The sequence below is a fragment of the Tachyglossus aculeatus genome, chromosome 10 (assembly GCF_015852505.1).
Source record: "Tachyglossus aculeatus isolate mTacAcu1 chromosome 10, mTacAcu1.pri, whole genome shotgun sequence".
In the NCBI taxonomy this organism is placed as follows: domain Eukaryota; kingdom Metazoa; phylum Chordata; class Mammalia; order Monotremata; family Tachyglossidae; genus Tachyglossus; species Tachyglossus aculeatus.
The window spans coordinates 54310765-54328274 of NC_052075.1; the positions used below are offsets into that span (position 1 = coordinate 54310765).

General features: G+C 49.8%; 1 protein-coding gene across 3 annotated transcripts in view; it reads left to right on the top strand.

Moving 5' to 3' along the window:
* Nucleotides 1-17510, top strand: part of PFKM (phosphofructokinase, muscle) — a 63681-nt gene that overhangs the window by 11911 nt on the left and 34260 nt on the right. For all 3 annotated transcript variants that reach the window (XM_038752616.1, XM_038752615.1, XM_038752617.1), the window contains exons 2-5: nt 1225-1317; nt 8402-8475; nt 11734-11811; nt 15116-15305. In XM_038752616.1, coding sequence (XP_038608544.1) covers nt 1225-1317; nt 8402-8475; nt 11734-11811; nt 15116-15305 — 435 coding nt within the window. The remainder of the gene's footprint in view (nt 1-1224; nt 1318-8401; nt 8476-11733; nt 11812-15115; nt 15306-17510) is intronic.

Genomic DNA, 17510 nt, shown 5'->3' on the forward strand with positions numbered 1-17510 from the left:
TTGAGCGCTTACTGTGTGCAGAGCACTGTACTAAGCGCTTGGGAAGTACAAATTGGCATCATATAGAGACAGTCCCTACCCAACAGTGGGCACACAGTAAGCGCTCAATAAATATGATTGAATGAATGAATGAATGAATGAATGAATGAAAAGACTCTGCAGCCATCCAGTCTAGATAGCGCCCTGTAGACATCACTGCCGGCTCATTGACAGGAACCTGCCGGGACACAATCAGTAGACTGGGTGAAGGAGAGGTGGAGGTGGCCCAAAATGGGGAGGGGGCTTCCTTCTGCTTAGAACAGTGCTGGGCACAGAGTGAGCGCTTAGCAAATACCATAGTGATGATGATAATAATAATAATAATAATGGCATTTGTTAAGCACTTACTCTGTGCAGAGCACTGTTCTAAGCGCTGGGGGGAGATACAAGGTGATCAGGTTGTCCCACGTGGGGCTCCCAGTCTTAATCCCCATTTTACAGATGAGGTAACTGAGGCTCAGAGAAGTTAAGTGACTTGCCCAAGGTCACACAGCAGACCTGTGGCGGATCTGGTGATGATGGTGGTGGTGGTGCAATCAATCAATCAATCATCATCATCATCATCATCAATCGTATTTATTGAGCGCTTACTATGTGCAGAGCACTGTACTAAGCGCTTGGGAAGTACAAATTGGCAACATCTAGAGACAGTCCCTACCCAACAGTGGGCTCACAGTCTAATCGTATTTATTGAGCGCTTACTGTGTGCAGAGCACTGTGCAGAATGACGATGGGAGGCTGAGCCGATTTGGGTAGGGACCATCTCTAGATGTTGCCAACTTGGACTTCCCAAGCGCTTAGTCCAGTGCTCTGCACACAGTAAGCGCTCAATAAATACGATTGAAAGAGGGCAGAAGGCCAGGCTGGCAGAGGGGGGCGAGGGCCCACAGCGGGAGGACAGGAGGGCCAGGCTGGGGAGGGGTGGGGACACTGAGGCTGGGGAAGGAGGGAGGGAGGGAGGTAGCCCAGCCTGACGCAGCAGGTGGGCTCGGTTACGGTGACATTTTGCCAGGCTCGTCCGCCACTCCGGCTTGGAGCGGGCAGGACGGGAGGAGGGGCCGGGAGGAAAAGCTTCCCGGCGGGCAGCCCGGGATCACTGCCGGGAAGGACAGGGTTTGGAGAAGGCCTTTAACCCCGAGCGGACCTGACCCAGGCGACCCCCTCTCTCTCTTTCTCTCTCCTCAGAGACAAACATGGCCCAGACAGGGCCTCGAGCAGCCACCACCCTGGGTGTGGGCAAAGCCATCGCCGTGCTGACGTCGGGGGGAGATGCCCAAGGTAAGGGCAGGGGACAGGGGCCAGCCTGCTCCCCAAATCGGCCGACGGTGAGGAGCTTGGGGACCCAGGAATCGCATCTGGTGTGGCCCAGATTGGCGCGAAATCGGTGGGGCCGGCGGGGAGGGGGCCGTTCAGGGGTCATTCATTAATCGTGTTTATTAATAATAGTAATGATAGCATTTATTATACCATAGTACCGTAGTGAGCGCTTACTGTGTGCAGAGCACTGGACTAAGCGCCGGGGAAGTCCAAGTTGGCAACATCTAGAGACGGTCCCTACCCGACAGCGGGCTCACAGTCTAGAAGGGGGAGATGGAGAATCAATCAATCAATCACTCAATCGTATTTATTGAGCGCTTACTGTGTGCAGAGCACTGGACTAAGCGCTTGGGAAGTCCAAGTTGGCAACATCTAGAGACGGTCCCTACCCGACAGCGGGCTCACAGTCTAGAAGGAGACAGAGAATCGATCAATCAATCAATCGTATTTATTGAGCGCTTACTGTGTGCAGAGCACTGGACTAAGCGCTTGGGAAGTCCAAGTTGGCAACATATAGAGACGGTCTCTACCCAACAGTGGGCTCACAGTCTAAAAGGACTACTTACTATTCTATTTAATTTGTCAATGATGTGCATCTAGCTTTACTTCTATTTATTCTGATGACTTGACCCCTGACCACATGTTTTGTTTTGTTGTCTGTCTCCACCTTCTAGACCGTGAGCCCGCTGTTGGGTAGGGACCGTCTCTAGATGTTGCCAAATTGTACTTCCCAAGCGCTTAGTCCAGTGCTCTGCGCACAGTAAGCGCTCAATAAATACGATGGAATGAATGAATGAATGAAAAGAAAACATATTCACGAATAAAATAAATAGAATAAATATGTACAAATAAAATAAATAAAGTAACAAGGAGGGCAGCGCGGCAGGAACGGACCTCACGGTGCCAGGGCCGGGGCAGAACTGCCGGGCCGAGTGGGGCGGAAAAAGGCCCAGGGGTCAGAGTGGACAACAGGCCCAAAGCGCAGTTAGACACGAAGAAGGATTTCCTGACCGTCATCATCAATCGTATTTATTGAGCGCTTACTGTGTGCAGAGCACATCGGGAGGATCCGGGGTACTTAGGGGAAGAAGTAGGGGCTCCCATCCCTGGAGACCTTCCAACTCAAGGCAGCATCTCGTTCTCCCTCACCTGCCTGGAGGCAGGGGGTTGGACCGGGTGACCTCTGGGCTCCTGGGCCGTGGCGGGGAGCGGCGAGGGCGAGGCAGAGGGGGGAACACCGGGAAGGAGGTCCGAGGGGAGAAATTCCCGACCGCAGGGGTGGGAGTCCCTGGCCAAGGGTGGGAGATGTGGCGGGTGGAGCCTGGTTACTTAATTCTCAGGAGAGATGGGGGTCCCAGGGGCAGAGGTGGCCTTGGTTCTGGGCTGACGGGGCCTTGGGGTGGAAGAGCCGGACACCCGGCCCTCGGAGTGACCGCCGAAAACCCGGGAAATGCCCCCCACCCTCCTCTTGCCCAGATTCCCCGCAACCCAGGGATGGTGGCGGTCGGTCCCCCGTCCCCTCTCGGGGGCCTCAAGCTCTATCTGGGCCATCCCTCGCTCCTCCTTCCGGGCAGCTGACACTGGGGAATGTGAGCTATGTGCCCGTGACACCCCGCGGGCCCCTGGGACCACCAAAAATATCCCTCGAGGCGAGGCCGCAGGCCCAACCCCAGCTGGGCAGCCGCTCCCGGAGGGGTCAGCCGGGGAGATGAGGGCCCTGGAGGAGCGGGGGCGGACAGGATCACCCCTCGAGCCCTCCAACTTTTGACAGCCTGTCCAGTAGCAGGAATGGTCTACTGATTTTCTTTCTTTAAGCTTGGGGAGGGCGAGGAAGAGATTTGAGTTCAAGAAAGGAGCCCCAGCCCCCCGCTCCCACCTTGAGCCCTCCAACTTTTGACAGCCTGTCCAGTAGCAGGAATGGTCTACTGATTTTCTTTCTTTAAGCTTGGGGAGGGCGAGGAAGAGATTTGAGTTCAAGAAAGGAGCCCCAGCCCCCCGCTCCCCCCTTGAGCCCTCCAACTTTTGACAGCCTGTCCAGTAGCAGGAATGGTCTACTGATTTTCTTTCTTTAAGCTTGGGGAGGGCGAGGAAGAGATTTGAGTTCAAGAAAGGAGCCCCAGCCCCCCGCTCCCCCCTTGAGCCCTCCAACTTTTGACAGCCTGTCCAGTAGCAGGAATGGTCTACTGATTTTCTTTCTTTAATCTTGGGGAAGGCGAGGAAGAGATTTGAGTTCAAGAAAGGAGCCCCAGCCCCCCGCTCCCCCCTTGAGCCCTCCAACTTTTGACAGCCTGTCCAGTAGCAGGAATGGTTTACTGATTTTCTTTCTTTAATCTTGGGGAGGGCGAGGAAGAGATTTGAGTTCAAGAAAGGAGCCCCAGCCCCCCGCTCCCTACCCCTGCAGCTAAATCGATCAGTCAATCAATCAATCAATCAATCAATTGTATTTATTGAGCGCTTACTGTGTGCAGAGCACTGGACTAAGCGCTTGGGAAGTCCAAGTTGGCAACATCTAGAGACGGTCCCTACCCAACAGCGGGCTCACAGTCTAGATCCCCAGATGGGCAGACAGAGAGACCTAGGAGTGTCCCTCGTCTTCCCCTCATCCCTCCTGGGGAGACTTTTCCCATTCCCTGACCCTCAGGAAGTTTTTGGGGGGTTTTAATGGTAAGAATAATAATAATAATAATAATAATAATAATAATAATAATGGCATTTATTAAGCGCTTACTCTGTGCAAAGCACTGTTCTAAACCCTGGGGAGGTTACAAGGCGATCAGGTTGTCCCACGGGGGGCTCCCAGTCTTCATCCCCATTTTACAGTTGAGGTCACCGAGGCCCAGAGAAGTGAAGTGACTTGCCCAAAGTCACCCAGCTGCCAAGTGGCGGAGCCGGGATTTGAACCCAGGATCTCTGACTCCAAAGCCCAGGCTCTTTCCACTGGTATTTTGTTAAGCGCTTACGATGTGCCAGGCACCGAACTAAGCGCGACTGTGAGCCCACTGTTGGGTAGGGACTGTCTCTGTATGTTGCCAACTTGGACTTCCCAAGCGCTTAGTACAGTGCTCTGCACACAGTAAGCGCTCAATAAATGATTGATTGATGATTGATTGATATGAGGTTGGACACAGTCCACATCTCACATGGGGCCCACATTCTTAATCCCCATTTTCCAGGTAATAATAATAATGATGATGGCATTTATTAAGCGTTTACTATGTGCAAAGCACTGTTCTAAGCGCTGGGGAGGATACAAGCGATCCGGTTGTCCCACGTGGGGCTCACGGTCTTAATCCCCATTTTCCAGATGAGGGAACTGAGGCCCAGAGAAGTGAAGTGACTTGCCCAGAGTCACACAGCTGACAAGGCGTGGAGGCGGGATTAAAATTCAGGCCCTTCGGACTCTCAGGCCTGGGCCCACTCTGCTAGACCACACTGCTTCTCCTGTGGTCTAACTTCAGGAAACTCTTCCTGCAGTCTAACCTTCATCCCTCCTGCTGCAGATTCACCGCTCTCTCTCCTTCTTTGCTCCTCCAGGGATATTCAAATCCCCCTCCCAAGCCCGTGGTACCAGACTGGGCGCTAACAATAGCTGTAGACCCTGCCCTTTAATAGATGAAGCAGCGTGGCTCGGTGGGAAGAGCCCGGGCTTTGGAGTCAGAGGTCATGGGTTCAAATCCTGACCCCGCCAATTCATTAATTCATTCAATCGTATTTATTGAGCGCTTACTGCGTGCAGAGCACTGCGCTTGGGAAGGACAAGTTGCCAGTTGTCAGCTGTGTGACTTTGGGCAAGGCACTTCACTTCTCTGGGCCTCAGTGACCTCATCTGGAAAATGGGGATTAAGGCCGTGAGCCCCATGTGGGACAGGGATTCTGCCCAACCTCATTTGCTGGCGTCCACCTCAGTCTGGCACATAGTAAGCACCTAAAATTTACCGCAATTATGTCCACATCGTATATACCCGTGTGTCCAGTACAGGGACAATACACAATACAGTACATTACAGACACATGCCCATGTGAATGAATGAATGAATGAATGAATGAATGAGCCCCCTCCTTCCTCTCCTCCCCATCTTACCTCCTTCCCCTCCCCACAGCACCTGTATAGATGTATATATGTTTGTACGCATTTATTACTCTATTTATTTATTTATGTTATTTGTACGTATTTATTCTATTTATTTTATTTTGTTAACATGTTTTTTGTTTTGTTCTCCGTCTCCCCCTTCTAGACTGTGAGCCCGCTGTCATGTAGGGTCCGTCTCTAGATGTTGCCAACTTGTACTTCCCAAGCGCTTAGTCCAGTGCTCTGCGCACAGTAAGCGCTCAATAAATACGGCTGAATGAATGAATGAGCCGTCCTCTCCCAAGTAATTATTATTATTAATAGTAAGAATTGTGGTCTTCATTTAGCTTTAATTCTATTTGTTCCGATGACTTGACCCCTGTCCACATGTTTTGTTTTGTCGTCCGTCTCTCCCTTCTAGACTGTGAGCCCGCTGTCGGGTAGGGACCGTCTCTATACGTTGCCACCTTGGACTTCCCAAGCGCTTAGTCCAGTGCTCTGCACACAGTAAGCGCTCAATAAATACGATTGAATGAATGAATGAATGTGTACAACTGAGTCACAGGCACACGTACACCCAATTGCACAGTAAAGCACATATACCCCCACACACCCATGTGTACAGTTCAGACCCAGACATTCAGACCCCCATGTATACAATCCAGGCACAGACACACACATAATAATAATAATAATAATAATAATAATAATAATAATAATAATAATAACGATGGCATTTATTAAGCACTTACTATGCGCAAAGCACTGCTCTAAGCGCTGGGGAGGTTACAAGGCGATCAGGTTGTCCCACAGGGGGCTCACAGTCTCCATCCCCATTTGACAGATGAGGTAACTGAGGCCCAGAGAAGTGACTTAATAATAATAATAATGATGGCATCTATTAAGCGCCTACTATGTGCAAAGCACTGCTCTAAGCGCTGGGGAGGTTACAAGGTGATCAGGTTGCCCCACAGGGGCTCACAGTCTCCATCCCCATTTGACAGATGAGGTCACTGAGGCCCAGAAAAGTTAAGTAACATAATAATAATAATAATAATGATGGCATTTATTAAGTGCCTACTATGTGCAAAGCACTGTTCTAAGCACTGGGGAGGTTACAAAGCAATAATAATAATGATGGCATTTATTAAGCGCTTACTATGTGCAAAGCACTGTACTAAGCGCGGGGGGGGATACACAGTAATCAGGTTGTCCCACGTGGGGCTCACAGTCTTCATCCCCATTTTACAGATGAGGGAACTGAGGCCCAGAGAAGTTAAGTGACTTGCCCAAAGTCACACAGCTGACAAGTGGGGGAGCCGGGATTTGAACCCATGACCTCCGACTCCAAAGTCCGGGCTCTTTCCACCGAGCCACGCTGCTTCTCTAATCAGGTTGTCCCACAGGGGGCTCACAGTCTTCATCCCCATTTGACAGATGAGGTCACTGAGGCCCAGAGAAGTTGTGACTTAATAATAATAATAATGATAATGGCATTTATTAAGCGCCTACTATGCGCAAAGCACTGTTCTAAGCGCTGGGGAGGTTACAAAGCAATCAGGTTGTCCCACAGGGGGAATCACAGTCTTAATCCCCATTTTCCAGATGAGGGAACTGAGGCCCAGAGAAGTGAAGTGACTTGCCCAAAGTCACCCAGCTGACAATTGGCAGAGCCGGGATTTGAACCCATGACCTCCGACTCCAAAGCCTGGGCTCTATCCACTGGGCCACGCTGTTTCTCATACCCAGGTGCACGATCCAGGCACATTCATTCCTTCATTCAATCGTATTTATTGAGCGCTTACCGTGTGCAGAGCACTGTACTAAGCGCTTGGGAAGGACAAGTTGGCAACATCTAGAGACAGTCCCTACCCAACAGCGGGCTCACGGTCTAGAAGGGGGAGACAAAGAACAAAACGAAACATACTAACAAAATAAAATAAATAGAGTAGTAAATATGTACGAGTAAAATAGAGTAATCAATCCGTACAAACATATATACAGGTGCTGTGGGGAGGGGAAGGAGGTAGGGCGGGAGGGGGATTCATTCATTCATTCAATTGTATTTATTGAGCGCTTACTGTGTGCAGAGCACTGGACTAAGCGCTTGGGAAGTCCAAGTTGGCAACATCTAGAGACGGTCCCTACCCAACAGCGGGTTCACGGTACACCTGTGAATACACATCTGTGTGCAGACATATCGGAGTCGGATCCCTCATCTGGAAAATGGGGATGAAGACTGTGAGCCCCCCTGTGGGACAACCTGATCACTCTGTAACCTCCCCAGCGCTTAGAACAGTGCTTGGCACATAGTAAGCGCTTAATAAATGCCATCATTATCATTATTATTACTATTTGGGCAAGTCACTTCTCTTCTCTGGGCCTCAGTTCCCTCATCTGGAAAATGGGGATGAAGACTGTGAGCCCCCCGTGGGACAACCTGATCACTCTGTAACCTCCCCAGTGCTTAGAACAGTGCTTGGCACATAGTAAGCGCTTAATAAATGCCATCATTATCATTATTATTACTATTTGGGCAAGTCACTTCTCTTCTCTGGGCCTCAGTTCCCTCATCTGGAAAATGGGGATGAAGACTGTGAGCCCCCCGTGGGACAACCTGATCACTCTGTAACCTCCCCAGCGCTTAGAACAGTGCTTTGTGCATAGTAAGCGCTTAATAAATGCCATTATTATTATTATTATTATTTGGGCAAATCACTTCTCTTCTCTGGGCCCAAGTGACCTCATCTGGAAAATGGGGATGAAGACTGTGAGCCCTCCGTGGGATGACCTGATCACCTCATAACCTCCCCAGCGCTTAGAACAGTGCTTTGCACATAGTAAGCGCTTAGTAAATGCCATTATTATTATTATTACTACCCACCACACATATGCCCAGAGGAAAACGCTCCTTCCATGGCACCCCGGGGTCCCTCATGCCCACCTCGAACCCCCTTTCTTTCTCCTCTTGCCCAGGAATGAATGCCGCCGTCCGGGCCGTGGTCCGCGTGGGAATCTTCACCGGTGCCAAGGTCTACTTTGTCCATGAGGTGAGTATATGAGGCGAGAAGCAGCGTGGCTCAGTGGAAAGAGCCCGGGCTTTGGAGTCAGAGGTCGCGGGTTCGAATCCCGGCTCCGCCACTTGTCAGCTGGGTGACTCTGGGCAAGTCACTTCACTCTTCTGGGCCTCAGTGCCCTCATCTGGAAAATGGGGATGAAGACTGGGAGCCCCCAGTGGGACAAACTGATCACCTTGTAACCTCCCCCGCACTTAGAACATTCATTCATTCAATCGTATTTATTGAGCGCTTACTGTGTGCAGAGCACTGTACTAAGCGCTTGGGAAGTCATCTAGAGACGGTCCCTACCCAACAACGGGCTCACAGACTAGAAGGGGGAGACGGACAACAAAACCAAACATCTGGACAGGTGTCAAGTCGTCAGAACAAATAGAATTAAAGCTCCATCATCATCATCATCAATCCTATTTATTGAGCACTTACTGTGTGCAGAGCACTGGACTAAGCGCTTGGGAAGTACAAGTTGGCAACATATAGAGACAGGCCCGACCCAACAGTGGGCTCACAGTCTAAAAGACTCGATGCACATCATTAACAAAATCAATAGAATAGCAAATATGTACAAGTAAAATCAAATCTCACCCTATTTACTCAAAGGCAATTGTTGCGCTTACTGTGTGCAGAGCACTGGACTAAGCGCTTGGGAAGTCCAAGGTGGCAACATCTAGAGACGGTCCCTACCCGACAGCGGGCTCGCAGTCTAGAAGGGGGAGACAGAGAACAAAACCAAACATATTAACAAAATAAAATAAATAGAATAAATATGTCCAAATAAAATACATAAATAAATAGAGTAATAAATCCATACAAACATATATCCATCTATACAGGTGCTGCGGGGAGGGGAAAGAGGTAAGGCGGGGAGGAGGGGGAGAGGAAGGAGGGGGCTCAGTCTGGGAAGGCCTCCATAAATAATATAATAATAATAATAAATAAAGTAATTGGCAAAGTACAATATAACGTATTGTACTAATAATAAAATAAATAAATAAAATGCATATTTTACTATATTTATATTGTCTATTTAATATTATATTATATATTGATTTATATATATATCAATATTATACTTAAAATATTTTATTGTGCGGATAATAATGAAATAAATAAATAAAATACACATTTTACAATATTTATATTGTCTGTTTAACATTATATTATATATTGATTTATATATTAATATTATACTTAAAATATAATATTTTATTGTGCGGATAATAATAAAAGAAATAAAATACATATTTTACAATATTTATATTATCTATTTAATATTATATTATATATTGGTTTATATATATTAATGTTATACTTAAAATATAATATTTCATTGTGCGGATAATAAAATAAATCTGTACAAACATATATACAGGTGCTGTGGAGAGGGGAAGGAGGTAGGAGATGGGGGTGGGTTCCTGACTCCCTGGGGACCGGGAGGGAGGTGGGCCCTCTGCCCTACATCCATCCTCACCCTGTCCCCTTCCTCCCCATCGCCCCTCAACCGGCTGGGTGAGAAGGAATGGGTTGAACTTGCAGCAGGAGGGATGGAGGTTAGACATCTAATAATAATAATAATAATAATAATAATAATAATAATGATAATAATAATAATGGTATTTGTTAAGCGCTTACTATGTGCCAAGCACTGTTCTAAGCGCTGGGGGGGATACAAGGTGATCAGGTTGTCCCCCGTGGGGCTCACAGTCTTAATCCCCATTTTCCAGATGAGGTGACTGAGGCCCAGGGAAGTGAAGTGACTTGCCCAAAGTCACCCAGCTGACAATTGGCGGAGCCGGGATTTGAACCCATGACCTCTCTGACTCCAAAGCCCGGGCTCTTTAATAATAATAATGGCATTTGTTAAGCGCTTACTATGTGCAAAGCACTGTTCTAAGCGCTGGGGGGGATACAAGGTGATCAGGTTGTCCCCCGTGGGGCTCACAGTCTTAATCCCCATTTTCCAGATGAGGTGACTGAGGCCCAGGGAAGTGAAGTGACTTGCCCAAAGTCACCCAGCTGACAATTGGCGGAGCCGGGATTTGAACCCATGAACTCTCTGACTCCAAAGCCCGGGCTCTTTAATAATAATAATGGCATTTGTTAAGCGCTTACTATGTGCAAAGCACTGTTCTAAGCGCTGGGGGGGATACAAGGTGATCAGGTTGTCCCCCGTGGGGCTCACAGTCTTAATCCCCATTTTCCAGATGAGGTGACTGAGGCCCAGGGAAGTGAAGTGACTTGCCCAAAGTCACCCAGCTGACAATTGGCGGAGCCGGGATTTGAACCCATGACCTCTCTGACTCCAAAGCCCAGGCTCTTTAATAATAATAATGGCATTTGTTAAGCGCTTACTATGTGCAAAGCACTGTTCTAAGCGCTGGGGGGGATACAAGGTGATCAGGTTGTCCCCCGTGGGGCTCACAGTCTTAATCCCCATTTTCCAGATGAGGTGACTGAGGCCCAGGGAAGTGAAGTGAGTTGCCCAAAGTCACCCAGCTGACAATTGGCGGAGCCGGGATTTGAACCCATGACCTCTCTGACTCCAAAGCCCGGGCTCTTTAATAATAATAATGGCATTTGTTAAGCGCTTACTATGTGCAAAGCACTGTTCTGAGCGCTGGGGAGATACAAGGTGATCAGGTTGTCCCACGGGGGGCTCACAATCTTAATCCCCATTTTCCAGATGAGGGAACTGAGGCCCGGCGAAGTGAAGTGACTTGCCCAAAGTCACACAGCTGGCAATTGGCGGAGCCGGCATTTGAACCCATGACCTCTCTGACTCCAAAGCCCAGGCTCTTTAATAATAATGATGGCATTTGTTAAGCGCTTACTATGTGCCAAGCACTGTTCTAAGCGCTGGGGGGGATACAAGGTGATCAGGTTGTCCCCCGTGGGGCTCACAATCTTAATCCCCATTTTCATTCATTCATTCATTCAATCGTATTTACTGAGCGCTTACTGTGTGCAGAGCACTGGACTAAGCGCTTGGGGAGTCCAAGCGGGCAACATATATTTTCCAGATGAGGTCACTGAGGCCCAGCGAAGTGACTTGCCCAAAGTCACCCGGCTGGCAATTGGCGGAGGCGGGATTCAAACCCATGACCTCTGACTCCAAAGCCCGGGATCTTCGCACTGAGCCACGCTGCTTCTCTAAAGGGAGCGGAGCGGGGTGGGGGTCTGGGGGGGGGGCCGGAATGGGGGTCCGGGCTGACCACAGCGCGGGCCCCTCAGGGTTACCAGGGCCTGGTGGATGGCGACGAGAACATCCGGGAGGCCACCTGGGAGAGCGTCTCCATGATGCTGCAACTGGTAGGTCGGGCGATGGGCCCAGTTTGGGAGGGTGGTCCCTGGGGTCAGGGCGGGGGGCCTAAGGGACCACGCGAGGGACTGGTTGCTCTTTGCTCCGGGAAAGGTCAGCGGGGAGGGTGACGATCATGGGACGACACCCGGGAGCTGAGGGGTAAACTGATCCCGTAGCCGGGAGAAGGTCAGGGCCTGAAATAACCTGGGCAAAGGGCCGAGAGCCAGTCTTGGGATTGGGTGTCTGCCGGGGGGCTCCCCAAACCCCCTGGCAAAACCCTCCAGAACCCGTCCGGAGGCCCCTGAGCCTGGGGCGGACGCCCCTTGGGCAGAGGGTATGTCTACACCGCCCCTCTGCCCCTGCTTTATCTCTATTTGTTCCGACGACTTGACACCCGTCCGCATGTTTTGTTTTGTCGTCTGTCTCCCCCTTCTAGACTGTGAGCCCGCTGTCGGGTAGGGACCGTCTCTAGATGTTTCCAACTTGGACTTCCGAAGCGCTTAGTACAGTGCTCTGCACACAGTAAGCGTTCAATAAATACAATTGAATGAAGGAATGAATGTGCACTTAGCTTTAATTCTATTTGTTCTGACGACTCAACACCCATCCACATGTTTTGTTTGGTCGTCTGTCTCCCCCTTCTAGACTGTGAGCCCGCTGTCGGGTAGGGACCGTCTAGATGTTGCCAACTTGGACTTCCCAAGCGCTTAGTACAGTGCTCTGCACAGAGTAAGTGCTCAATAAACACAATTGAATGAATGAATGTGCATTTAGCTTTAATTCTATTTGTTCTGACGACTTGACACCCGTCCACATGTTTTGTTTTTCATTCATTCATTCATTCAATCGTATTTATTGAGTGCGTAGTTTGTGCAGAGCACTGTACTAAGCGCTTGGGAAGTCCAAGTTGGCAACATATAGAGACGGTTTTGTCGTCTATCTCTCCCTTCTAGACTGTGAGCCCACTGTTGGGTAGGGACTGTCTCTAGATGTTGCCAACTTGGACTTCCCAAGTGCTTAGTACAGTGCTCTGCACACAGTAAGCGCTCAATAAATACAATTGATTGATTGATTGATTCTCTGAGCCTCAGTTACCTCATCTATAAAATGGGGATTAGGACTGTGAGCCCCCCGTGGGACAACCTGATCACCTTGTAACCTCCCCAGCGCTTAAAACAGTGCTTCGCAAATAGTAAGCGCTTAATAAATGCCATTATTATTATTATTATTATTTGAACAGCGCTCTGCACATAGTAAGCACTTAACAAATGCTATGCATTATTATTATTATTCTCGGAGCCTCAATTACCTCATCTGTAAAATGGGGATGAAGACTGTGAGCCCCACGTGGGACAACCTGATCACCTTGTATCCCCCCCAGCGCTTAGAACAGTGCTTTGCACATAGTAAGCGCTTAACAAATACCATCATTATTATTATTCATTCATTCAATCATATTTATTGAGCGCTTACTGTGTGCAGAGCACTGTACTAAGCGCTTGGAAAGTCCAAGTTGGCACCATACAGAGACGTTTAGACTGTGAGCCCACTGTTGGGTAGGGACCGTCTCTATACGTTGCCATCTTGTACTTCCCAAGTGCTTAGTCCAGTGCTCTGCACCCAGTAAGCGCTCAATAAATACGATTGATTGCTTGATATAGAGACGGTCCCTGCCCAATGGCGAGCTCACAGTCTAGAAGGGGGAGACAGACAACAGAACATATTAACAAAATAAATAGAATAAATCATCATCATCATCATCAATCGTATTTATTGAGCGCTTACTATGTGCAGAGCACTGTACTAAGCGCTTGGGAAGTCCAAATTGGCAACATATAGAGACAGTCCCTACCCAACAGTGGGCTCACAGTCTAAAAGGGGGGAGACAGAGAACAAAACCAAACATACTAACAAAATAAAATAAATAGAATAGATATGTACAAGTAAAATAAATAGAGTAATAAATATGTACAAACATATATACATATATACAGGTGCTGTGGGGAAGGGAAGGAGGTAAGATGGGGGGATGGAGAGGGGGACGAGGGGGAGAGGAAGGAAGGGGCTCAATCTGGGAAGGCCTCCTGGAGGAGGTGAGCTCTCAGCAGGGCCTTGAAAATAGAAATATGTACAAACATATATACATATGTACAGGTGCTGTGGGGAAGGGAAGGAGGAGGCGGAGAGGAAGGAGGGGGCTCAGTCTGGGAAGGCTTCCTGGAGGAGGTGATCAATAAATACCACCATTATTATTATTATTATCATAAAATAAACTAGAGTCAGCAGATGTGCTTCCTGCCCATGATGAGCTTCCAGTCTTCCTAGCCCCAGAGGAGGCCATGGCCCTGCCTCTCACAGTCTAAAAGGGGGAGACAGAGAACAAAACCAAACATACTAACAAAATAAAATAAATAGAATAGATATGTACAAGTAAAATAAATAAATAGAGTAATAAATATGTACAAACATATATACATAAAATAAAATCAATAGAATAGATATGTACAAGTAAAATAAATAAATAAATAGAGTAATAAATATGTACAAACATATATACATATATACAGGTGCTGTGGGAAAGGGAAGGAGGTAAGATGGGGGGGATGGAGAGGGGGACGAGGGGGAGGGAGAGGAAGGAAGGGGCTCAGTCTGGGAAGGCCTCCTGGAGGAGGTGAGCTCTCAGTAGGGCCTTGAAGGTGATCTATTTAAAGGAGCCTGAGGGCGACATCGTAGACGACGGGCCATTTGAGATGAGTTTCCGTACAAAGTTTTCCCAAAAGGGTTTTCAACTCACGATTGGCATGTTCCACTTTCCCTGAACTCTGGGGATGGTACGGTGCATGTAAAGAACATTTGATTCCAAGAGATCGATAAATTTCAGATAGAACAGACTCGGTAAAATGTGATCCCTGATTAGAATCAATAACAGCAAGTGGCCCAAACCTTCCTGCAAGAGACATTTCACCAAAGGGAAATGAAGGGAAAACCTCAATCATTTGTTCTCTGTCTCCCCCTTTTAGATTGTGAGCCCACTGTTGGGTAGGGACTGTCTCTAGATGTTGCCAATTTGGACTTCCCAAGCGCTTAGTCCAGTGCTCTGCACAGAGTAGGCGCTCAATAAATACGATTGATTGATTGATTGATTGATTGATTGATGAGCTTCCAGTCTTCCTAGCCCCAGAGGAGGCCCTGGCCCTGCCCAGGCTCAAGGAGGGCGCGGAAACAGCTTGGTGGGGGGCGGTTGAGGGATGGGGGGACCGCCCCGGGGACGGAGCCCCCCACCTCACCCGCTGCTCAACCCCTCTCCCCCAGGGCGGGACGGTGATCGGCAGCGCGCGGTGCCAGGACTTCCGCACGCGGCAGGGCCGCCTCCAGGCCGCCGCCAACCTGGTCAAGCGCGGCATCACCAACCTGTGCGTCATCGGCGGCGATGGCAGCCTCACCGGGGCGGACACCTTCCGCGCCGAGTGGAGCGGCCTGCTGGCCGACCTCCAGAAAAGCGGTAGGGTGCCCTCCGTCGCCCCTTACCCCCAACCGAGCTCCCCGGGACCCCCGGTCGGGCGTGTGGGGTCGGCAGGCTCCATCCGGGAGCCCTAGGCCCCATCCCCTGGCATGGGCCTTCTACACTTCTAGACGGTGAGCCCACTGTTGGGCAGGGACCGTCTCTCTGTGTTGCCAACTTGGACTTCCCAAGCGCTTAGTCCAGTGCTCTGCACACAGTAAGTGCTCAATAAATACAACTGAATGAATGAAGGAACCGGGTACTGCATCCTGCCTGGAGCAGATTCCCCCTTCTAGACGGCGAGCCCACTGTTGGGTAGGGACCGTCTCTCTATGTCACCGACTTGGACTTCCCAAGCGCTTAGTCCGGTGCTCTGCACACAGTAAGCGCTCAATAAATACGATTGAATGAATGAAGGAACGGGGTACTGCATCCTGCCTGGAGCAGATTCCCCCTTCTAGACGGCGAGCCCACTGTTGGGTAGGGACCGTCTCTCTGTGTCACCGACTTGGACTTCCCAAGCGCTTAGTCCGGTGCTCTGCACACAGTAAGCGCTCAATAAATACGATTGAATGAAGGAAGGAACCGGGTACTGCATCCTGCCTGGAGCAGATTCCCCCTTCTAGACGGTGAGCCCACTGTTGGGGAGGGACCGTCTCTCTATGTCGCCAACTTGGACTTCCCAAGCGCTTAGTCCAGTGCTCTGCACACAGTAAGCGCTCAATAAATAGGATTGAATGAATGAAGGAACCGGGTACTGCATCCTGCCTGGAGCAGATTCCCCCTTCTAGACGGCGAGCCCACTGTTGGGTAGGGACCGTCTCTCTGTGTTGCCAACTTGGACTTCCCAAGCGCTTAGTCCGGTGCTCTGCATACAGTAAGCGCTCAATAAATACGATTGAATGAAGGAAGGAACCGGGTACTGCATCCTGCCTGGAGCAGATTCCCCCTTCTAGACGGTGAGCCCACTGTTGGGGAGGGACCGTCTCTCTATGTCGCCAACTTGGACTTCCCAAGCGCTTAGTCCAGTGCTCTGCACACAGTAAGCGCTCAATAAATAGGATTGAATGAATGAAGGAACCGGGTACTGCATCCTGCCTGGAGCAGATTCCCCCTTCTAGACGGCGAGCCCACTGTTGGGTAGGGACCGTCTCTCTGTGTTGCCAACTTGGACTTCCCAAGCGCTTAGTCCAGTGCTCTGCACACAGTAAGTGCTCAATAAATACGACTGAATGAATGAAGGAACCGGGTACTGCATCCTGCCTGGAGCGGATTCCCCCTTCTAGACTGCGAGCCCACTGTTGGGTAGGGACCGTCTCTCTATGTCACCAACTTGGACTTACCAAGCGCTTAGTCCGGTGTTCTGCACACAGTAATTGCTCAATAAATACAACTGAATGAATGAAGGAACCGGGTACTGCATCCTGCCTGGAGCAGATTCCCCCTTCTAGACGGCGAGCCCACTGTTGGGTAGGGACCGTCTCTCTATGTCGCCGACTTGGACTTCCCAAGCGCTTAGTCCGGTGCTCTGCACACAGTAAGCGCTCAATAAATACGATTGAATGAATGAAGGAACGGGGTACTGCATCCTGCCTGGAGCAGATTCCCCCTTCTAGACGGTGAGCCCACTGTTGGGTAGGGACCGTCTCTCTTTGTTGCCAACTTGGACTTCCCAAGCGCTTAGTCCAGTGCTGTGCACACAGTAAGCACTCAATAAATACAATTGATTGATTGATGGGCCCTGACCCTCCACGGACCACACTTCTGGCTACGGGTCATGCCCCCTGAGGCCCGGCCAAACCCTCCAGACCCCTCCCCTGGCTGCAGGCCATACCCCCTATCAAAGCAGCATGGCTCAGTGGAAAGAGCCTGGGCTTTGGAGTCAGAGGTCATGGGTTCTAATCCCGCTCCGCCAATTGTCAGCTGGGTGACGTTGGGCAAGTCACTTCTCTGTGCCTCAGTTCCCTCATCTGTAAATGGGGATGAAGACTGTGAGCCCCCCGTGGGATAAGCTGATCGCCTTGGAACCTCCCCAGCGCTTAGAACAGTGCTTTGCACAGAGTAAGCGCTTAATAAGTGCCATTATTATTATTATCTGTGCCTCAGTGACCTCATCTGGAAAATAGGGATGAAGACTGTGAGCCCCCCGTGGGACAATCTGATCATCTTGGAACCTCCCCAGCACTTAGAACAGTGCTTTGCACA